The 22,959-nt window shown below is 42.8% G+C and overlaps 2 protein-coding genes across 3 annotated transcripts; one reads left to right on the top strand and one right to left on the bottom strand.

Moving 5' to 3' along the window:
• Positions 1-6: 6 nt before the first annotated feature.
• On the bottom strand, positions 7-4,731 carry mpc2b (mitochondrial pyruvate carrier 2b). The gene is made up of 5 exons (XM_074694483.1): positions 4,334-4,731; positions 2,628-2,668; positions 2,326-2,410; positions 1,890-2,001; positions 7-1,213 (listed from the first exon to the last, which is right to left on the bottom strand). Exons 1-5 carry the CDS (start codon positions 4,425-4,427, stop codon positions 1,165-1,167), a joined length of 381 nt encoding a protein of 126 aa, XP_074550584.1. The 5' UTR covers positions 4,428-4,731; the 3' UTR covers positions 7-1,164.
• A 664-nt stretch (positions 4,732-5,395) lies between these two features.
• Positions 5,396-22,653, top strand: dcaf6 (ddb1 and cul4 associated factor 6). Of its 2 annotated transcripts, XM_074694776.1 has the most exons (19): positions 5,396-5,796; positions 9,382-9,443; positions 10,391-10,483; positions 10,773-10,958; positions 11,037-11,150; positions 11,770-11,905; positions 12,776-12,987; positions 14,052-14,145; positions 15,811-15,933; positions 16,348-16,686; positions 17,933-17,992; positions 18,979-19,204; positions 19,511-19,614; positions 19,792-20,140; positions 20,779-20,917; positions 21,190-21,346; positions 21,436-21,524; positions 21,710-21,815; positions 21,912-22,653. In XM_074694776.1, the coding sequence occupies exons 1-19, from the start codon at positions 5,709-5,711 to the stop codon at positions 21,968-21,970; spliced, it is 2,736 nt and encodes a 911-aa protein (XP_074550877.1). In that variant the 5' UTR covers positions 5,396-5,708; the 3' UTR covers positions 21,971-22,653. The 2 variants fall into 2 exon arrangements, with proteins under 2 accessions (XP_074550877.1, XP_074550878.1); XM_074694777.1 differs by lacking the exon at positions 17,933-17,992.
• Positions 22,654-22,959: the final 306 nt, after the last annotated feature.

The raw sequence follows: 22,959 nt of genomic DNA, 5'->3' as shown, positions 1-22,959 counted from the left end.
GAATGTTACTTTAGCAGACACATCTGCATTTCCACCGTCTCATACAGGCATGGCTCCCAAAACTAAAGCAGGATCAGATCTGTGAAGAAGATATCCATTCTTTACAGCAGCTGTGGTTGTCAAACAGTATTTATTAGTTTAACATGTCCATTACAAAGCCACAGAGCCATAATGATTGACCATAAAGGTGCCGAACAGTCAACAGATCAAGAAATATAAAGTTATGACACCAGTTATTGCTAAAACAGTCGGGGGTTGAAGACATTTATGTGAATATAAGGTTTTCTAATCCGAAGGAAATATAAAACACCTTCCTACAAATAAAGAGGTGAGATGTCGATGATGATGAACTGTTAGCGTGTCACTACCAGTGTAACAATCAAAATACTGCACACGTTTATCAGTGATATCTGAGTAAGTACCTGATAAGAGCAAAGACATATTTGAATAAAGTTTTCACTACATGAGAGTTGTTTTTTTTTTTAAATCATTGTTCATAAATTAAAATTTGTACTAACACACGTTAAAAAGAATTAAAGCCTTAGGATGGAAGGAATCATTACATGGTAATCAATAATGATTTAATAATCAATGAGGTACAGATGTCGTGACTGATACCAAATTATAAATAAGTCATGAAAATATAAATGTGATGACATCCTCACTATATTATATTTGGAAACATTCCTTAAACTACGTCCAACACAAGTCTGAGCGTTACATTAATGTATGCTTTTGGAAGATTATTGCATGAGGTAATGATTGCTACACCTGAAAATGATGATGGAAAAAGCAAAACACTTCCCAACTAGTGCACGAGATATAAAGCATGAACTTAGAGAATGTACAATCATACAGCTTGTTGAACAAGTTGTACTTGTGCGTTGATGACCTCCATTCTTGACCGTGTGTTGACTAAAGTTAAAAAAAAAAAAAAAGTCCTCTGTTTTTAAACACCCTGAGGAAATTTGAAACTTATAGGAAAGTGCACATTTCCAACAGGGACGACAGGCTTCACGTGGTAGAGTAATGGTTATGGCATGGATGTTATGGAGACAGCATGGGATGATGTGGAGATGTCAAGAAGGGGCAGGGTTGGTGCCCAGAGTGAAGTCTCCCTTTCAGTTCCACTGCAAGAAGTGGAGCGTTGGCAGCAGAGGGGTCTCAGGACTCTGCAGGAGCTTTGGCTAGAGCCTTCTGATCCTGATTGTACCTGTGAGGGGAGAAAAAGAAGGTTCAAATGTGCATGCTTCAGTTTTGAAATGGACACTGATGCCTCTTCATTAGCTACAAAAGCAAATGGGGCTATTGTAGGGACTGGCTATTTCTGTGCATTTGTTTTTTATGCCTGGGGACACCACTGGGGGTCAGTGTCAGATCAAAAGATTGTAATATATGAACAATGTGTCCATGACGTCACACATTTGTTCCTGATACAGGGTTTTGAAGCCTGATGTCATTAGAGGTCACACTGTACATGTTGAACTCAACCTGACGTTCTTCTCTTTGCAGAACGCTGCAGGGTGTTTGGTTTGGCAAAGATCAAACTTTTAGTCATTCACTAAAAGCTGGTTTGTTTGTTTGTGTCACAAATTAAAGCGTCAGTGCTTTTTACTCTTTAGCCAAATGTTTCCACTCAGTCAGTCAGCTGTTGACATTGAAAACAAAGCACACGTGAAAACTACTGTGCATCAAACATTCACTATCAATATCCCTGTACCAGCTGAGGAGTGTTTAAAAATTAACCTTCAGCCTTAACTCCTTATCAGCTATGAGACAGACAGTCATATTTATCAGCGATCACTAATCATATACTATAAGATAACCCTCTATGAAAGATTATTCACTGGTTGGTAATTATTTAATGATCCTATACATTTACTACAAACCTCCAGATCCTGTAGAGCTGTGAGGCTCCTGCGCCTCCCACAAAGAAGTTGACACAAAACAGGTTCCAGTTCTTTGGGATGATGACCAATGAGTATCTGGACCAGATCAGGCCTGAGGCAGAGAGACAGCAGCGAGAGTGAAGGTTATGACCACTGATGGTAAACAAACTGCTGATCATGAGAACAGAGTCTATGTTTTGGCAGAAGAGACACAGATAAGTTTTGTTTGAAGACACATGACGCAAAAACTGAAACATCTGACAACCTTTTACACAGATTAATGAAACCCTGTCTGCACACGCCGGACTGACGGGGCCATTATTCTTTAAATGTCACCATGAATCCAGGAGCAGGATAAGATATAAATTACTTACACAGCTGAATGTTTCTGCGGGTCTGTGAGATAATTTGCTTAATGAAGAGTTTATAATCTCACCTGTGGCTGTCAGCACTGCAGACTGGGAGGTACTGAGTTTTTCTGCTGGACGAGTCATATCAGCCAAACCAGCTATAACCAGACCCTGCAGAGAAGAGGAAGCCATGTTTACTGGCACTCAATAAGTTTGCAAAATCAGTTATGCATTATTGATTATAGCCTCCAGGGTGAAACTTGTAACAAAGAGGCTGCGTGTAGATTTCTTTTAAGGGTCACAGTGAGGGAAAACAAGTTTATTTGTAACAATATAAGGTACTTGGTACTGCTTACAGATAAAGTGAACTGTTAGAAGAGACACTCACCCATTTGAACATGGGGGCCCAGAAGAAGACGGTTTTGGGACCTGGTATAGAAGCAGCACAGAAAAATAAAATTAGGAACCATTAAAGTTTCTCTTTTTAAAAAAGTAATGTGCCTGCTGGGATTGAGCTGCAGAGATTAAACATAATAAAAACAGCTTAAGAGTATATGCAACAGATAGTGAGACATGTCTGTGAGTCCACATGTGCAGTCAGCAGACTCACAGAACATCAGTGGCTCTGTGGGGTTAGTTTTTGGGCTTCATTGCCTTTCTTCAGAGAGGACAGGGCAGTAGATAGAGCAGGACACAGGGTGAGAGTCGGGAAGGATATACAGGAAGAAGGCAGAGATTTGAATTAAGCCTGCACGGAAGCCTCTGTCACGAGTTACAAAAACACACCAAGGCAATGGTGTGATTATTTTTGTCTTTTTTTCTTCTTTTTTTGGCAAAGAGGACCAAAATCTGCAAAGCAATGACACCAGACATACCGTATGTTATAAACCTCCTCAGACTTTGACCATATATTTTCACTTGACAGAAAAAGATGTTTAACCATTTTATGACATTTTGTAGTTTTCCTTTATTGCCGTTTCCTCCCTCTGACAGTTTATCTGTAAACCAAGCTTATCTACTTTGTAAAAAGATAAGATGTAAAACCAGACAGCCAAGCAGGAGCTTCACTTACACTTCTGCAAAAGAAAGAAAAATGTGCAGAAGTTGCTGAGCTGGAACCAGTTTCCTCCCCAGTGCTGTAGGCTAAACTAGAGAGGACTTCACTCACTGCAAATCACCACAGAGGGAGTTGGCGTTTCGTCACCGCCCCCTTCATACCTGGTCAGAAAGTTGTCCTTGACAATGTAAGCTCCAGTTTTCTTGCACAGACAAAACATGAGATCAGAGTGTCCCTGGTGACGCCAAAGACTCCTTAATCTCAGTCCCCTTGAGTTAATATCAGCATCAAAGAGAGCTCAAGGTGTACTGACTGAACAGGAGACACATGTTGGGTTACATGATGATGGAGGATTTTCTCTGCTCTATGTTGTAAACCATTTTTTTCAGGACAGCCGAAACAAGCCTTTATTAAACTTTTAGCAGAGGGCAGTGAATAACTTTAACTTTCAACATAGACCGAGACAGCTCCAAAAATGTATGAATAATAATTTTGATCAAAATAAGCAAGGGATGTGAATTTCAAACTAAATATCATCAATCACTGGCTTTTACTACTCTCTACAGCTTGAAACGATGATGGTTACAACTTTATGACTTTCAAAGAATAAAGAATAAAGAATATTAGGGGATAATTATCTAAATGTGTCAAAAAATATTAAAGCATGCAGAACTATTATCTTGCATACTCGTCTAGGGTGTTTATAACGTTGTTAATATGATTTGGGATGACTTTCATGCTAGTTTGGGAGCTGAAGAGGTAAGATAACTATGTTTTTCCTTTATGGCAATACCTTTGAACTCCTTTAAAACACAGCTTTAACACCTCAACAAACTAAGCTCCACTTCTCAGACTGATCTGTTAAACAGGTGTGATCCCAGGGTCTCCCACAGCAACACTGGCAACATTAATGACTTTCATTCCAGACACCAAAAACAGACAGAAGCTTGGGTGTTAGTGCATCCACAACACCACCACGTATGACAGCTGGCATATCCCAAACAAAACCCACTCTGTGGGAGTAAAGTGTGCATTACCTGCAGGGTGGTTGTACAGAGGTCTCAGTTTGGCGGGCAGGATATGCTCGATCCGGTCCAGGATCCTGTGATAGGACGCTCTCAGTGCAGCCATGTCACTAAATGTTCCGATTGAGAGTAAAAGACTGAGTGGAACTTAATGCTAGCTCGCTAAATGCTCAGCTAGCTCCGGAGCTGGTGTCGAAAGTCAGAGAATTTATGAAGCTTCTGTAATCTGATCACTGCTGCCAGATAAATACAGGAGAGGGAGTGAAAGCGATATGAGATGATGCTGCCGTCCTACTGTCGACCTTCCTTTGGTTCAGATCTGACCATGTTAGCTCTGATAGCCTTGTTAGCTTCGGCAGCTTCTGTCTGACCGACAATAAGAGGTGACTTTCCGCCCGCTGCAACCTACCGCGTGAGGGGCGGGGCTATAAAAATCCTCAATCTCTATTGGTGCGCATGATATGGGCTTCAATACGATTGGTTGATATAAGGGTTTTACTTTTCTTGTCCTGCGTATCTGACGTGGGCGGATCATTGAATGTTTGACAGGCGAACTACAACACACACACACACACACACACACACACACACACACACACACACACACACACACACACACACACACACACACACACACACACACACACACACCTTTTTACGGAAGCCCTTTTCCACCAAGTAAGGAATACCCTCCCGAAAAATAAGATGTGAAATAAGCGGATAAATAAATAAAATAAGATAAAAGTAAAATCTAAAAGTTCAAATAGCAATGATAATTTTAAGTTGTGTAAAATAAATAATGTAAAACTGTGAACACGATACGTGATAACGGTGATGAATAAAAATACAGCAATAAGCTCTAAAAAAAAAGTCATTAAAGGTAGAAAAGACAAAGTCAAAGGCAGTGAGAATGCAATAAGAATACGAAAAAGCGGCTTGGGAGTTTTTTCCCGCAGGAAACTTGAAAGTTTTAAAAGATAAAAACCCTGAAATTTACCTTCGATAGACCCCGCCTTAGCAGCTGTAAGGCTTCTCTAAACAAGCGCGCCTACCCTGTCCATGAAATCCCGCAGGTTATCGCGTTGTTTGGACACAGCTGTCCGTTAAAAGAAATAATAAACCAGGCTAAGCTAGCAGAGAGTTATCAGAGAGCAGAGATACAGACTCTTAACAGACTGTAAACTCAGGAGGACAGAGGACACAGGGCAGCAGAGAGACTTTCACTTAAAGCAATGAGACCTAACGACAGCCCTGCCCGTCCCGACTGACAGGCATTTGATCTTTATGGCACAACCAGAGCGACGATAAATAAAAAGGCGACATCAAACGGGGAAAGGGTTAGCTCGGTTTCAATGTTATTGTCAGTTAAAAACCACATTTGCTCACAATGTCCTACTCTGGAAACCTGGTTTGGGATGTAAATAAACGCTTAATTGGATACAACGATCCTAACACCATCAGGACCAACTACTTAGGTAAGAACAAACAAGCCTCTTAATGCTAACAGAGAACCAGAGAAGAAAATAGTAAATTGTCTCTGCAGGATGTGTGTGTGTTTGTGTGTGTGTGCACTGACAGCTGACAGGCAGACGTTAGACGACTGTCTCGCAAGCCTTTAGACTGTCTGATCAATAACAGTGCTGCTGTGTTGCTCTGCCAAGTCAGGACCGTCCAGAGTAAATACAACAGCTACAGCTACATGAATGTTTGCATCCTCGCCCAGAGTCTCCTAAACCACAGCGCTACACGGGATTGAATGTTTTGTGTAACGTTAATCCATTATACTCCAACTCCGTGAGGTAACAGTAACAGCATCTTGACATGGCTAGACATTCTGACAGAGATGGTGCACAGCAAGGCCACTATCCACAGGCTGCAGCACCATCTGATCTCACAGCTTGGACTGGTGGCTCTATGAAGATAAAAGCTGAGATTAATGTTGTCTTCATCATTAAAGGAAGGCCTGGTGCTTTATAAAGGGCACTCAGGTTGGCAGGGCTGTAGAATGAATGAATCAATGTGCTGAATGGCTGATCTGCCAAGTGCCTGCACAGCAAACATACACTAATGTAATCTTTATCACATAGGTAGTGCTACATTAGCAATGCTCATTCAAGTAAAGCATATTTGCTTTTCTTTTGTTATTAAATTGCTGTATCTTATCAGCTGCAGAATGGCAACATCAGCTGCAGAATGACAACATCTGCGAAGTGATATCAGCATTATGTATTGACCATCAGAAGACCTGCCCTCTAACTGATGAAAAACCGATATCAGTCAACCACTTTAATGTGCATAAAAAGGAAGCTACACTGCCCATGTATCATGGCATTCATGTGGCTTGAAAAGCATAACCAGGAAAACGGAAGATTGTATAATAATACAATCTTCCGTTGGTATGGATGCAACAATAGAAAGATTAAATGGATGCTTCCACTCAGTTTTCTTATGTTAACACTAAATTAAGTAGTTTTTCCTTCTTTCGTGATGGTTTTGAGGAAAAAACGAAAAAGGAAAAAACAGAAATGGTTCATGGTGTAAACTGAGGACAGCTCTGCCGGCTCTCAGCCAAACACAGAGCTTTATAAGAACTGACTGCTGTCAGACAGTCAGCGCCTGACAGTGGTTGAATGAAGATTTATTGGCCTGCGAGGTAGGGCAGGTGCCACAGAGGTTTAGTCAGGGCTGTTTTTAGCCTGACTGAGATACAGCTGGAGCTGTGATTGTGTACGTGTAGAGGATACATACAGCAATGTGTGGAACAGGATATATTTAGCTTCACAACTGGGGGATGGGAGCAACAAGCGGTGGTACATGCTAAATTCCTACACAGATACTTCCGGAGAGGTCTGAGAAAATTTTGCTTTCTCTGAACCTAAGAAGGGTTTATGATATTAAGGACTTTGGTGACAGTTAGAGGAGGAGTTTGGACAGCATCCTCACAAAGGTGAATTGAAATTTCATAATCTTTTTTCTACATTTATTTGTTTGTAACTTCAACATTTCGGATCTTAGGGAGCAACACATTTCTGCTGAAACATAAACTCCAGAGGCAAGAAATTACTCCGTACACACTCATTTAGCACAACTAAGAGTCTGGAGATAAAAATGTCAGATTGGTTGACCATGTGGGGCTAACACTAGCAGAACTAGCACCCCCCAGCTCAGGTAAACATTCACCTTCCTGTGCTGGTTAGTCAATTTCTACCTCTGCGAAGCTATATTTTTTGGAGAATTTGCCTGTCTGTCAGTCTGTCTGTCTGTTTGTTCGTTTGTCTGTGAACAGCATAACTCAAAAAGTAACGAATGGATCTTGATGAATTTTTCAGGAAATGTTCAAAATGGGTTAAGTAAGAAGTAATTAAATTTTGGAAGTGATCTGGATCACCGTCCGGATCAAGGATTTTTTTTAAAGGATTCTTTATCATTGTGAGATAGGGCCGTTTTTTACCATTTGTGTATAGAACTCCACCATAAATGGTCGGATTGCTTTGCAAAACAACACAAGACAAAGTCATGATAATTTCTGACAGAAGTAAAAGTACGATCCAGATCCTGGCAATATTCTGGATACAAAGATCTGGAATATGAAATATGTACTGGGTCATCATAGTTTTCAACAATGTCAGGTAACAAATTATCATACGAACCTGCAACTAACACCAAATTGTAGCAGACAGTCTGCTGAAGGGGAGTATAACATTAAAGTAGGACTACAGTGTTGCGTCACAATCACAATATGCTTGGCAGAGGTCTTTGCTCTCTGAGTGCTTTTCTAGTTGAGTAATGTGGTTAATAGCTACTTTAGCCACAGGAAACATACAACTGTATCTCCATCCTGTACATCTAAACACTATCAGACGGTCGCTGAGTGGCCGAGTAGGTCGTCTCTGACTGGCTGTTACACGGAGCTCCAGAGGAGGAGGATGAGTCGACACTGATGCTGCAACACTCCTGAAACCTGTCGATGCAGGTTAAAGCTCTCATTTGCATATACAGCACCTGGTTTCTCAAGTCTCTCAGTTTAAGGAGCAGCACTTCCCGGCTTCACAGTGAGATAGTCATAGGAGTGTTAAAAGTCGTAGAGAAGTAACAGCTCACAAATGGACCAAACAGTGACATCTTAATTGTCACTGCATGGTTGTGTTAGAGCTATAAAAGTCCTCTGACAGTTTAAGATGACAACAAGACTTCCTCTAGAGGGTCAAAGGTGTTTTATTTTTGTAACCTCTTCACCCAGACACTCAGCAGACTTCTACATCTCCTCACAGCAGAGAAAGAACACAGCATAGCTCCTGCTCTCATGATGTCTGTTTCAGGGCGCTGGTTTGGATCTATGTCTGTGTCTCAATTCCAGCTTAATCTGTATAAAATCAGAGTATCGAAGAGTTCCTACACACAAATCTAACTTCGATCCTAAATGCAAACAAGATGAACACAAGAGGTTGCAAAATCTAACCGTCCTTTTGTTTCCTGAGCTGTGTCACATCCACTCACTGTTGAGTACATAATTGCAGCTTCCCATCATGCATTGTTTGGGATTCTTGTCCAAAGCACACTCAAAGATGGGGTTTATTGTTTTAATGCCCATGCTGACGAGTTGAGTGTGGTCAGATTTATTTGAGCTTTTGCAGCTTTTACGCGCTGCAGCACAACCTTTTACAGAGAACAGGGCGACAAGATCACAGACGAAGCTCTCTGAAAGATTTCATCATGTTTCAAACATTTAATTCGTCTGAATTTAAAACTACAGCAGAGTTTCAGGCTGATGTTGGTGCTGCTTCAGCCTTTAGTTCCTCACTGATCTTTGTTGTGACTGAGGGATGTTTGTTTGGGTGTTTTTGAGACGGCAAAAAGAAAGTCAAGAAGAATCATTTGAACTTTGTCTGGAAATGTATGTCTCTGTGAGACAATAATATGTGATCAAATCCTTATTATTGATTTTGTTTTTGTTTTTTTTTGTCATGTTGTGAGCAAGAAAGAGCTCCTGCTTTAATTCCACAAATATTAAGTTTTCAGATTTTTTTACTGAAAGCTTTTTTCTCTTTTTCTTTTCTCAGGTAGAAGAGAGTTCGTCCAGAGGCTGAAACTTGAAGGGACGCTGAATGTACATGATGGCTGCGTAAGTGACTTAAACTTGGACTTGTTTTTTTTCTGTCAGTGGTGGTCGCATAACGGAATTGTTGAATCCCAGATTCTTAATATAAAATAGATATATCTTCAACACTTTCTAAATTCTGCTTCTTTTTTCACAACCTTTAACTTTTGTTGCTTTCCTCTCAACATATTCCCCAAGCGAGCACAAAAGCCAAACACCTCAAACCCAGTTCATCCTGCAGGATAAACTCAGCCCGATTCGTGTTCTGAATCCAAACAGATCTAAATCTGAACATCTCTTCCTTTTGAAACATCCTGCCACTTTTCCTCAGCCGGTCTCTGAAGCCTTGGTCTCTGACAGAGAGCAGCTCTCTGACCTCGGGCCAGGTGGTTTAATGCCTCTGAGAAACCTGAAGCTGACACAACAGTCACACGTCCTGTCACACTATCGGCCCACGCCGGCCGTCACTTCATCCAGAACGCCAAAACAACATCAGCAAACATTTCCCAGAGGGACTGCTGGTCCTATCAACAGAGTTCTAACCACAGAGTCAGCCAGGGTTTGAGGAAATTTTATTATTGCTTTTATAAAAAGAGGAATTAGAAAAAAACACAAACACATGAGCAGGATGTAGCTTTTGCCACATCAGATTTCACCAAACTTCTTCTTTTTCTTATAGTGTTGTGGCTTTTTTTGTTCCATATGACGTCAGATAATTAACTGAATTAATCAACATCTCACCTGAGACTCACAGATTCAAATTATTGGTGCAGAGTCTTCTGTATATTATAAATATCAGGACCCCCACTGTCATATTTCGCAGTCAACTTTTGTAAAAAAGCAGAAAAAATAGATCTAGACTTGTGAGTGTTTCAGTGTTTAGTCTAAAAAATGATAAACCACTGATTTCAACCCTGTGAATGTGAAGAAATCTGGGACTCTAGATAATCCCAGATGCTTTCTCTCCACAGGTCAACACGATTTCTTGGAATGACACGGGGGAATACATCCTGTCAGGGTCAGATGATACGTTTCTGGTCATCACCAACCCATACAACAAAAAGGTACGTCTCACTCTACATTGAAACAGTGTGAAGGAACCCCAAAGAGGTGAATCAACTGTATTTGAATAAAACAAATGAAGATAATCTGATTGTTTTTCTTGGATTTTATTTCTCAATTTCTTATGCATGAACTTGTGGATGGAGTGAATATCAGAAGGTCTCACTTTTTCAGGAGTAATTAACTGGGTCTTCTCTGTTATATTTGAATCAGTGTGGTTGATGAGTTCCTTCAGTTTCTTTGATGTTTGTCCTCTTTTTTGAATTAAGTGGATTTTTTTGTCTCTCTCAGGTCAAGAAGTCGATACGCTCAGGTCATCGGGCAAACATCTTCAGTGCCAAGTTCATGCCCCACACCAACGGTCAGGAGATCATCTCGTGCTCAGGAGACGGCATCATCTACTACACACACACCGAGAAGAGCCCAGAGTACAACAGACAGTGTCAATTCACATGCCACTACGGGACGGCCTACGAGGTACAGAACAGGAGACATCTGAAGTCTTCTTCTGTGTTTCTGCCTCCTCCTTACCAACCGTTCTTTTCTCCTCTTCAGATTATGACGGTACCAAACGACCCCTACACATTTCTGTCGTGTGGTGAGGACGGCACAGTGCGGTGGTTCGACCTTCGCATGAAGACGAGCTGCACAAAAGAAGACTGCAAAGATGTACGCTCTCACTTTCTGGTTCACTGGTCATTCTGGGTTTCCTCACGTGTTAGAAATCAGTTTTAATTATGTCTCCCCACCAGCTCTCAGAAGGGGTATTAATTTAATATTAATCCTGCTGACAGAAACTCATCTCCCTCATTTCTTATAAGAGCTGACAGCTTTCTTTCTCAAGAGTAATTCAGAAAACAGCCTCACTGGCTACAAGCCAGGCTGCTTCAGATAGAGGTGTGTGTGTGTGTGTGTGTGTGTGTGTGTGTGTGTGTGTGTGTGTGTGTGTGTGTGTGTGTGTGTGTGTGTGTGTGTGTGTGTGTGTGTGTGTGTGAGAGAGAGAAGGAGACAGGTCTGTCTAGATTGTGTTGCGTCTCCTCCTGTTTCACGCCTCAGATCTGTGCCTGTGACCTGAAAACTGAGCGAATCCTTTTACTGCTCTCTGTTACCTCCTTCTTTTAATTATTCTACAACCTGTCAGAGTTACACGACCACGCCTGGAGGATTAAACACTCAGTGAAGATGTTTAATTACTCATCCTCATTCTAACTCCACTGTTGAGAGTTGTTTCCCTCTCTTAATTGTTTGACTCATTAAAGCTGTTTTCCTGTTTTTCCTCTGATTTCAGGACATTCTGATAAACTGTCGGAGAGCAGCCACTTCCATATCCATCTCTCCCCTGGTGCCGTACTACCTGGCTGTGGGCTGCTCAGACAGCTCAGTGCGGATCTATGACAGACGCATGTTGGGCACCAGAGCGACAGGTAAACTGTCACTTCGAGTCCTTCATGAGCAGCATTTCTTTAGTTAACACTTTTTTAGAGTTAAATATACGTGAATAAGGATGGTGGTATTGATTCCTTCTGTGCTAGGTGGGCCTCCTGATTTTTTTTTTACCCTTTTCTAAACATAAGTGAAATCCTAGAGTGCAAAGATATGAGATATAGATTCATTTTATAATCCTTATTCTGTTATAAAGTTAAATTTTTAAAATACACCCCTAAAGAGCAAGGTAGGTTATAGAGGATTACAGCCACTGAAGAGGTGAGTCTGAAATCTGACTTTTCTTCTCAGATTTCAGAGATTAGAGTTAGCATTTGGAGAAAAAAAAACAAAAAAAAAAACGTTTTTTACCTTACAGCTCTTAAAAATAGTCAGATTTCTACTTTTTTCCCTCAGAAATCTGAGGTTACTTTTAATTTTTAGAGAAAAAAAATTGATATTTTATCTTAGAACTGTTGGAAACAGTCAGATTTCTTTAATCTCAGAATACTGTTGAAAAAAATTGTGATTCTAAATTTGGAATAAGACATAAATTTCAGAAAAATAAGACAATGGCCTTAACCTCTTCTTCAAGAGATATATCTTTGGCTTTTGCCTATTACATAGAATAAAAAGACTAAAATTAAAAGAGTGAAATCTTGTTTTTAGCATTTATGTAATCAAAGCTGTAGAGCTGAACTAACAGGTTATTTGTACAGGAAAGAAACAGAGTTGCGTAAAGACGTCAGTGTTTCCCTGATTCACAGATTTTTAATTCTATGATTCATGCAGAAAGTTTTCCCTTCATTTCAGAAGCTTTGCCGCTCTTATCCCCAGATCAACATCCCTCAGAGTCTTCTTCTCCTCCTCAGGTAACTACATGGGCCGGGGGACGACGGGTATGTGCGTGAGGTTCGTCCCTGCTCACCTGTCCAACAAGTCGTGTCGGGTGACGTCCCTCTGCTACAGTGAGGACGGTCAGGAGGTTCTGGTCAGCTACTCGTCTGATTACATCTACCTGTTTGATCCCAAAGACGACCAGGCCCGAGAGCTGAAGGGTCCGTCCGAGGAGAGGAGGGAGGAGGTGATTCACGTGGTTTTCACTCTCTTACACAAAAATAAGACCAAGAAATCCTTACAACTACTGAAAAATACAAAGATTATTTTTAACTCAACAACAGTCCTCATTTTGCAGCCTCGTGTTTCTATCAGATTTATATGTTGGTTGATTTTTAACTTGGCTGATTTTACAGAATGCCATGGTCATAGTCTTACAGCTCAACCAGAGAAGAAACACACACACTCATTGTCTGTGAGTAAAGAAAGATGACATGGGGACCTTCAGCAGCTCCTCTGAGAGACATCAGGGCTGAATCTGAGATGTTGACACAGCGAGCAGAGCAAAGACAGATTGAAACTGATAAAAAAGGAACTAAATGGAAGCTTTCCAAAGACGTCTTTTGTCTGTATAGAAACAGATCTCTACATTTGTTTCAGGAAGCATTCAGTTTGAGATATAACTAAACACCAGACCCAGTATTTGTGTGATCTGGTCTTCACGTGTGTCTGAATGTGCTGGATCATGGTGCCACTGCTTCAAAGCCTCGTGGTGAGTTCAGCTGTGTCGGGATGCATCCACCACACACATTCCTTTCCAAATACAGCGACCGACGCACACGGTGTTCCTCTATCTGCCGTCCAAAATAGTTCAGACGGAGGTGCAGGGCACGGCCAGGCCTGGGCTCATTACCCCTCTCTGTCTCTGTTTCCCTCCACCTGTAACCTCATTTCTTCAGGGCCTCTTTTCTTTCCGATTTGTTCTACTATCTCTCTCTGCCCCAGCTCCTTTTCAGCACTTCAGCTCTTATCCAGACCCGATGACACCTCCTGAGCAGAGCAGTTGATAGTTCCTGCTCTAAGAGCCCCTTTTTCTATTTCTGGCTCTGAGCCTGTTGCCCTGCAGAGCGAGCCAGGGGACTGGAAAGTGAAGGCACCCTCAGCGTGCAGCCAGGAGGGTGAAGGAGGGGGGCAGTAAAGAGGACACTGACAGAGACGAGCAGTGTTTTGCTTTGGCAGCAGAGCTATTTTTGACCATGCTTTGACTGACAAACTGCTAATCTTTTTCCCTGTGTGTGTGTGTTTCCACAGCTGAGACAGCCTCCAGTGAAGCGCCTCCGTCTACGAGGTGACTGGTCTGATACGGGACCCCGAGCTCGCCCCGAGAGCGAGCGGGAGAGAGACGGTGAGCCCAGAGCCGACAGTGGCAGAAAAACATTTGAGTTAAAGTCAGAATCCAAAGATCCAAACCCTCCATTTAAATCAATCAGCATCCTAACACTCAAGCTTTCAGAGAATCTACAAAGGAATGAAACCCTCTACATTTTTTTTTTCCTCACTTACAAAGAAGTCAACAAAGGTCAAAGTTATTCATGCAGATCTCTCAGGATGTGACACAAAGCTCTGTTAGATCTAAAAGCTCTTTGAAAACCACAAAATTCAAACATCCGTGTTTTTAAATTCAGGATTTCTCTGACATTACTGCAGACCTGAGGGTAGCTTTCAGAAAAGTCAGCTCAGCTTGTTTACAGAGTCGGAACCCAGCTCGTTGATCTAACAGTGATTCTGAGTTCCTCCATTTTTTAGGCTCCCTCTGAGTAATTCTGAAAACTCAAAAAGAGGACCTCCTACCCAGCTACAAAGTAGCTTTTTAAAGCATACATTTATTAAAACATTCTTCTTCTGTTTGAAGTGAAGTTTTTCTGTAGACATGACTAATAACTCACAACATACTTCAGTAAAAAAGCAAGGTGGCCCTCTGATCAGAACTGCTATTTCTCTTGTGTAAAAATATAATTAATGCCTCAAAATCCTGGTTAAACAAAATAAAAAATAGGTTTTCTTCAGTGTTTTTTTTTGGAAATTGAAAATTGGAAAATAAAAAAAGCTATCCATTCTGATTTCTTTTGGCTAATGTAAAAAACATAATGATGGCTCAGAATTAAAGAAAAAGAAAATGAGAGCAGACAGTCAGAGGATGTTTTCTGTTTGGACCTGAGAGAAGACATGGTCTGGGTCTTTCATGCCTCGAGGCATGCAGCGCACATGCTCAACATCTTAACAGATAGAAATAATGTCTGTGGAATAATGTCCAGAGGCCCAGGGTGACGTTTTATTATTTTATGACCAAAAAGAAGGACATGTACGGGCAAAAGGCAACATATGGTCACCTCACTCCTAAGGAACAAAAACATACAACACTTATTTATTTAACCTTTATCTAACCAGGTTGGTCCCATTGAGATTAAAAACCTCTTTATCAAAGGAGACCTGGCTAAGACAGGCATCAGCAAAACACAAAGTTACAGACAAGAATCACAAAAAGAGACAAAGTACAGTCAATAAAACACAAGATAATGGATTAAAATTCCATTCCAGGAAACAACTACTCAAACAACGGAGCTAAAACACTGACATCTTATATAACCTGCCTCCATGTCTTTCATTTTAGATCTAAAAACATTTAAGGACACCAGCTCCTTGAGCTTTAAGTCATTCACCCCTTTCCTAATTTCAGTCCCAGCGTTAGGGACCGAGAGCGTAATGAGGTCCTGAGAGCGCAGAAAGTACTGTCCGGTCCTTTTCCCCATGATAAAAACCAAGAACTGCCTTAAAGATAAAAGTGTAACAATGTGTGAGCCTCCAGGTCGCCAGAGCAGGCCCTCCAACCAAGGTACAACTCACAATGATGAGTCAGAGGTTTACAGTTAGTTATGAACCTCAAAGAGGCATGGTACGTAGTATCCACCACATGGAGACACTGTGCAGGAGCATGCATATACAAAAGGTCTCCATGATCTAAATATTGGTCAGCAGCTTTAAACCTGTGAACTTTTTCCTCCTCCTGTAGGAGAGCAGAGCCCCAACGTGTCTCTGATGCAGAGGATGTCCGACATGCTGTCTCGGTGGTTTGAGGAGGCCAGTGAAGCTCAGGGCAGCAACAGAGGAGCTCGGCCTCAGACCCGGCCCAGAGGTGAGACATTTACTACATTTTACCCATACTACATATTCAGGTTAAAGGTATGTTCTTGCCAAACCATCTTTATTTCTTACCAAACAAGTGTTTTCATGTTAAGTCTTTAGCCGCCTTGTTACAGAGTCCTACCACCATCTAGTTTATGTACTTTTATATCGATACCCCTGCAGCGTCTTTCTGTCCTTACTCCACAATCTGATTTCCTTTTCTGCAACCTCTGGGGCTTTGACGTTAAGATGAAACTAAAGAGGCCTAAATATTGCTTCTTAAATAATCAATATAAAAAGGATTTAAGAGTCTCTGAATTAAATTTCCCTTTAAACTGGTTATAAATATGTTATCATCTTAATTTCACAAACATCGCCCCACCTTGTAAAAAGTTAATTAAACCTGGTTCTTTTCTTCTCTCAGGGACAGCTGCTCGTCCAGAGGGTCCGCCGAGTACTCCAGCCGCCCCAGCAGGAGGCTCCACCCAGGAATCCAGCGCCCCCGAAAGGCCTGCAGGATCCGATGCTCCAGAGGCTCCCCCTGCTCCTCCTGCCGCCTCCACCATGCCTAAATCCACTTCCTCTTCCTCCTCAGGGTCAGCTGTCACAGCTCCTCCTCCTTCCAGCTCCTCATCAGTGGAGAGTTCAGCTCCTTCATCCTCCCCGCTCACTTCCTCACCTGATTCAGAGCAGAGGAGTCAGGAGGAGAGCGCCGGGACACCCACGCCAACACCTACGCCCACCTCAGAACCCGCTCTGTCAGGTAAAGATTACAGCAGTGTCTTTATATAAATGATTGGAGAATCCACATAATGCAGCAAGTCGTATTAGAGAAGTCTTTTCTGTTTGTGTGTGTGTGTTTGTGTGTGTGTTCATCTCTGTGTGTGTTTGTCGGAGCCACTCCACTCAAGCAGCAGCCTCACTTCAATCTCTCCTCCTTCAGCATCCTCTCATCTCCTCCTCCTCACATCCTCCCTCAGTCTTCTAATCGTGCGTCACTCTCCTCCTCTCCTCCTCTCCTCCTCTCCTCCTCTCCTCCTCTCCCTCTCTGTCAGAGTACGGTCCTCACCGGCTGCCCATAAGTTTAGTGTGTAGGCGTTTGCAGAGGTTGCTCCGGCTGGCCGACCCTCCAGGACGGGGTCAGCGAGCGGCTGCTTCTTCTTCCTCTTCTTCCTCCTCTTCCTCCTCCGCAGCCCCTGAGAGACAATCCCAGAGAGCTGCTGCTGCTGCTGAGACACCTCCCCCTACAGGTTACCCTCCCCTCTGCGCTCCTCACCCCTCCATGCGGGCTGTTCGCATGGCCATCTTAACCCCCACCCCGTGCAGAAACAGCAGACGAAAGCAGATCTCTGCTCGATCTAATCTCTCACTGATCTTCTCCCTTTTCAACGACGATGCACCGTGATGTTTGTTCACCTCTGTCGGCTCTCCTCCCGTCCACTCACCCCTCACCCACCTGCTCACTAACGCTCTCACTCCATGGCTCCACCTGTTGCTTGGGTTTTCACCTGTTGGAGTGGCACCAGCCAGTGTGAAGCTCTGCTTTGTTGTCCTCATGGCTCACGATGTTGTTCATGTTTGATGTTACACACAAGGACTTGGCAGTAAAAACCTTTTTAGACACAAAACAAAAGTCTAACATGGATATAACCTGATCGATGAAACATACAGAAAGCAAGCATAAAGAGGAATGTTTCTCTGTAACTTAAATTCTAACGTTCAGTTTCATGTCTCATCATACAGTTTGTACATTTCTCTGCATGTGTGTATGTGTCATGTTCATGTCTTGGTTCAGACTAATCTCTGATTCTCATGAAGCTGCACTCAGAGTCAAATGAAACTTCTCCTCCTGGGTCTGATTCTACAGCTCACTCGCTCGGCCTGGATCATGTCTGTTTCTTTTATTTTAACCTGAGTTCTGAGTTTTTAACCCCTGTGCGTGTCGACTGTGTGAGTCCTCAGGTTGGACCCGTGTGTCCGATGTTTAGTCGGTCTCGTTTGTGTTCCAGATTCCCCCTCGTCTGTGGTAAACAAACAGCTGGGATCCATGACTCTCGATGAACAGCAGGGTGCGTCCCTCTCCCCCCTACCCCCGACACTCCCACCCTGCTCTTAGCTGTGTCGTCTTCACCCTCCCTCACAGAGCAAAGAAAGAAAGAGATTCTCTTTGGGATGCACCGATGGGACTTTTGGATTATTGCAAATCAGACACCAGAGTTTAGGAGAAATACCTCAATAAGTCTGCAGAAAAAATCTTCTTTTATGCTTCAGGCTGAACTTGTTTCAAGTCAAACTCCAGAAGTTGACTCTTTGGCTCCCTCTGCCATCCTGTAACTGAAGTAGTCTCTCAGCTGGCTCCCAGATTTAATAGAGTGACCCAGCTTGAGTCAGTACTTGACTCACAGATTCTCACGCCGCTTTAGGGTCGGTGCATCCCTGCTGTGTCCTCTAGCTCCTCACAGTCTGACGTCCATCGCTTTAATGTCCTCTGTCTCTTTGTTTGCACTCTCCTCCTCCAGTCCCAGAGAAAGAGAGTCAATCTGTCTCACTCCAAACCCACAGTGTGTATTTACCTGTGCAGTAACCAGGTAACAGCTCAGGTATAGCAATAAATCACACAAAAGGAGAATAGTTTGACTTCTGTAAGGACATAAACCTGGATAACAGGAAAATGTGTTGAAGAATACACTTTATATGCAGGTAGATAAAAGTTAGGTCTAATCACAGTTACTGTAAGCGATAAAGGGGCTTTAACATGTGTCTCTCCTGCGTCCCGGTGTGTGTGTGTGTGTGTTTGTGTCTTCTTGTGGCTGTTGTTTGTAACACTCTGTACTCCCACTGTCTGCTTTTATCAACATCTGCTGCATGTTCACATCACCGTTGGGTGTTCTCACCCAACAGAGACATGATGCAACAGAAGTTTGCATGTTTCCCGTATGCTTAAACTCCACTAATAACACGCCGTGAACATCAGGGAGTCGTGCACTGAGAAAAAATTTGTGATTCAACTGAGCAGAGTGTAACTCTCTTCACGTCTTTCTATCTCTCCTCTCAGGAGCAGCACACGCTGCGAGTTCATCCTCTGATCCGCCTGTTTCTGTAGCAGTCAGCAGCAGCAGCAGCAGCAGCGCTCCAACCACCTCCTCCTCCTCCTCCACCACCTCCTCCTCCTCCACTCCAGGCACCAGTCGGCCCAGTGCAGCAGAGCCTGTCCTCAGCCTGCACTACAGCTCAGAGGGAACCACCACCAGCACCATCAAGCTGGACTTCACAGATGAGTGGTGAGTCATCGACCGAGTCTACAGACATAAAATGTTTGTTGGTCCTGTTTTAATGCTGGATTCCCTCCAGTAGCTCTACTTTTGACTTATCAACTGAGCTTTTTGGGAGTTTTACTGAGTAAAATGTTCAAAATCAGATTGATTTATAAAGTTTTATACCAACAGGAAGAAGCTGCTGCAGCTTAACCACAGAGAGATAAAATGAAGAATCATCATGCTAATTTCTCACTTTTATCATATTGATCTGTAAAAAAATCCCAGAAGCTGTAACCCTGAGAGTCTCTGTTTTCTCCTCCTCCTCTTCAGGAGCAGCAGCACATCCAGCTCTCTGGGAAGCGGAGGACCCAAAGCATCAGAGTCTATGAGCGTACAGAACAAAGAGTCCACAGAGACCTCGGTATCAGAGCAAGGTGAGTCCTGCTCTGGAGAAATATAAATATATCAGGATTTTTTTTATGTCAGGGCCTTGCTTCAGCTCTCTTAGCAATCCTTTTTAATTCTATTTTGTTGCGCTGCTCAAGCAAAAATGTTAATGAGTTGATGAACCACAGGTAAACAAATTTACCAATGTTTGTATTTTCCTTCAGCTCGCCAGGAGTCTTCAGGACCACAGAGTGTGCGTGCTGCCTCCACGGACCCCCCCTCTGCTGTGTCCTGCTCCAGCGCCCCCAGCAGCTCGTCCACTCAGGCCCCAGCAGAGAGCTCCTCGGGAGGCAGCAGCGTCACCGCAGCGACTTCATCGCAGCCTGAAGGCATGGAGGACACCTCGGGAGGCTGCAGGAGAGCGGAGCCCACAGCCAGGGAGGAGGAGGGCGAGGAGGGTCAGAGCCAGAGCCAGAGCCAGAGCCAGCCTGCACGAGGGAACCAGGACTCTGACGACAGCGACGATGACCCCATCCTGATCCCGTCCACCAGGTTCAGAGGACAGGGACAGAGGTACGACTAACACCTGACGTGATGTCTCCCACGCAGGTTCTACACTCCTCTTTTTAAAGTCTTACTTAGGAGGGTGGGAGCTGGGATCTTTGTTTTCCTGTGATGACTGTTGATTACAAATGTAGATTTAATTCCAGAGGCTCTGCTGTAGGAGATAGGATGATCAGGTAAAGATTTCTGCACTTAAAGCATCTAACCTGAGAGGTGTGTGATGTGGAAAAACAACACGTCATGGTGTGTGTAAAAATGGGGTGTGTTTGACTCACTAATAAAAAAACTAACACACACACACACACACACACACACACACACACACACACACACACAGCTGACTGTAGAGCATGTGAATCCTGAGTCCACTGAGAGTGAGTTTGAGCAGCATTTTGAAGATTTTGTAATTCCAGTTTTCACTTTGTGAGTCCGCTGACACGTCATCAGTTTAGGGATTTGTCGGCGACCTTTGATCGGTCCGAATGTTTGCCGTGCCTGCTCTTCTTTGCTTTGGGTTGACTTGATGATAGCGGCATAGTTTGCTCAGGATTTGAAGCATGAAGTCATGAGCACCAGTCACAGCATGGCTTCGTGTCTTTTGTTTTTTGTTTTCAGAGAGCGTAATAATGATTTTCTTTTTTTTGCAGGCGCTCGGCGGCCGCTCGGATCCAGGAGCTGTTTCGCAGGAGGAAAGAGAGGAGGGAGATGGAGGAGAGTGAGACGCAGAATATCAGGAGACCCTCTGTCAAAATGGTCTACAAAGGCCATCGCAACTCAAGGACAATGGTACAGCTCAGAAACACACACTCAGGGGAGCTCATTAAGAGCTACAGGATCCACAGATTGCATATTTCAGCTTTACAGCTGATGTGATGACTGTGTCTTGGGTTTTTTGACAAACAGAGATGTGAGTCAACAGTAGATGATGAATTAATGGTTCAGGGAAAAGGTTAAAAATGAATCTTGTAATTTTCTGGTGTGAAAGGCAAATAAACCCAATGTCTGACTCTTTCATCTTTGGAAAGTGGTTATGCTTTATTTTTATCTTCACTGTGCAGATAAAGGAGTCGTGTTTCTGGGGCAACAACTTTGTGATGAGCGGCTCAGACTGCGGTCACATCTTCATCTGGGATAGACACACAGCCGAGCACCTCATGCTGCTGGAGGCCGACAACCACGTAGTCAACTGTCTGCAGCCGCACCCCTTCGACCCCAGTGAGTCCCCCTCCTCCTGCTTCACTCAGTGGATGATAGGATGTTTCCTCTTTTACTAACTTACTGTTTATCTTCTGCTCTGGTTTTAGTTCTTGCTTCTTCAGGGATAGACTACGACATCAAGATTTGGTCACCACTCGAGCAGTCGCCGTCGTTCAACAGAGTCCTCGCTAATGAGGTGAGACAAGGACAACAAACAGTCACAGCCACAGAATTAGCTCACCTAACGTTCAAGGAAGCTCATTTCTAAGAAAACAGTGTTGAGTAAACATTTCTGTATGGAAATACTCCTCTCAGGCAGTCTTTAGGTAAATTACTTTTCCTGAGATCATTTTTCAAGCATTCCTCCTCTTTCTCGTCCAGGTAATAACTCGTAACGAGCTGATGCTGGAGGAAACCAGAAACACAATCACAGTCCCGGCTTCATTCATGCTCCGAATGTTGGCCTCCCTCAATCACATCAGATCAGGTACTCAAAGATAAACTTTGTCTTTAGTTTTTGTCACACATTTACTCACTCTTAAAAGTCGAATCTGTTGTAATTGGTGCTTTTTTCTTCCCGCAGATCGAATAGAAGGAGATCGCTCTGAAGGTTCAGGTCAGGAAAATGAGGACGAGCAGTAACCTGCTGGCTTTTTGTTTTAAAGAAGACATAATTCTTTCTTTTTGCTGTATAGCACTTCTGAAAAAAAAACAGAGATTTGTACGAGTATAGTGTAGAATACTTCCTTTTGAAAATTAGTGTTATTTCTAGCCCCCTTGTGTTTTTTAAGACGACTTTCTTACTGATGTTTCTGTATGAGGATAAACTACATCTGTGTGAATGGAAAAGCAAGGACGTCAGTATATAAATATATATATTAATATTATATATATTAAGTGTGAGGATAATGGCGCTTTGTGTGCAAGGATGTTAAGTGCAATATTATTTTGTTAGGAGAATGTGAGCTTCGATCAGTGTTAACGTGTGACTTTATGAATTTGTAGCTCAGAGACGTGGACACGCTGCTTCAGGCAGCTGAGCATGTAAACAAGGACTTTATGTGAAACATGCTTCGAGGATGCTTTAATTTTATCACGGAGGAAGGAAAACGGGACAAAGCTGTGGTTCTTCTCCTCAAAGGAACTCGTCTGTGAGTTATAATCTACAGAAAAAAAATAAAGCGGTGGCGTCTCACAGATGTCTGCACTCGAGCTTGGAAAGGTGAAAAGTTTGAGAGATCTGTGCATCGAGATGAAACATTCATTGAACATCACTGCAGAAATAAAAACCCCAAGCTGTACAACAAGGACTGGTTCTTTCAGGTGTTGTGGAAAAGGAGGCTTTTCTATCTTATTCCGACTCCTAGATTCACTAAGTGTTCGTTAACATTGGAGGGGTGAAAGAAAAGGAGCTGACATGACAGAAAGTGTAAACGGGAACTCATCTTTCAAGGTTTAGGCTTTTTGAATTCAGTAATTGAATTATAAAGTACAGAAATTTTGATTAATATCTTTAAAAAAAACAAAGGTGTACATCTGAACTCTCTGCAACAAAGACAGAAAGTTATGAAACTTTCCCCTCCCCTGATCTGGTTTCCACAATATTCACAACAAAATGTCAGAAAAATGTC

Source organism: Halichoeres trimaculatus, unplaced genomic scaffold (genome assembly GCF_033239565.1).
Source record: "Halichoeres trimaculatus isolate MK-OKI-2021-1 unplaced genomic scaffold, fHalTri1.1 fHalTri1_scaffold_19, whole genome shotgun sequence".
Lineage (NCBI taxonomy): Eukaryota > Metazoa > Chordata > Actinopteri > Labriformes > Labridae > Halichoeres > Halichoeres trimaculatus.
This window is presented reverse-complemented; position numbering and strand designations above follow the sequence as displayed.

Coding starts and splice junctions, on each gene's coding strand:
- dcaf6 (XM_074694776.1), top strand. CDS start 5,709: ATGTCCTACTCTGGAAACCTGGTTTGGGATGTAAATAAACGCTTAATT. Junction 10,484..10,772: donor CCAACCCATACAACAAAAAG/GTACGTCTCACT, acceptor TGTCTCTCTCAG/GTCAAGAAGTCGATACGCTC. Junction 21,347..21,435: donor GCCGCACCCCTTCGACCCCA/GTGAGTCCCCCT, acceptor CTCTGGTTTTAG/TTCTTGCTTCTTCAGGGATA.
- mpc2b (XM_074694483.1), bottom strand. CDS start 4,427: ATGGCTGCACTGAGAGCGTCCTATCACAGGATCCTGGACCGGATCGAG. Junction 2,411..2,627: donor GGGCCCCCATGTTCAAATGG/GTGAGTGTCTCT, acceptor TCTTCTCTGCAG/GGTCTGGTTATAGCTGGTTT. Junction 1,214..1,889: donor CAGCTCTACAGGATCTGGAG/GTTTGTAGTAAA, acceptor CTCCCCTCACAG/GTACAATCAGGATCAGAAGG.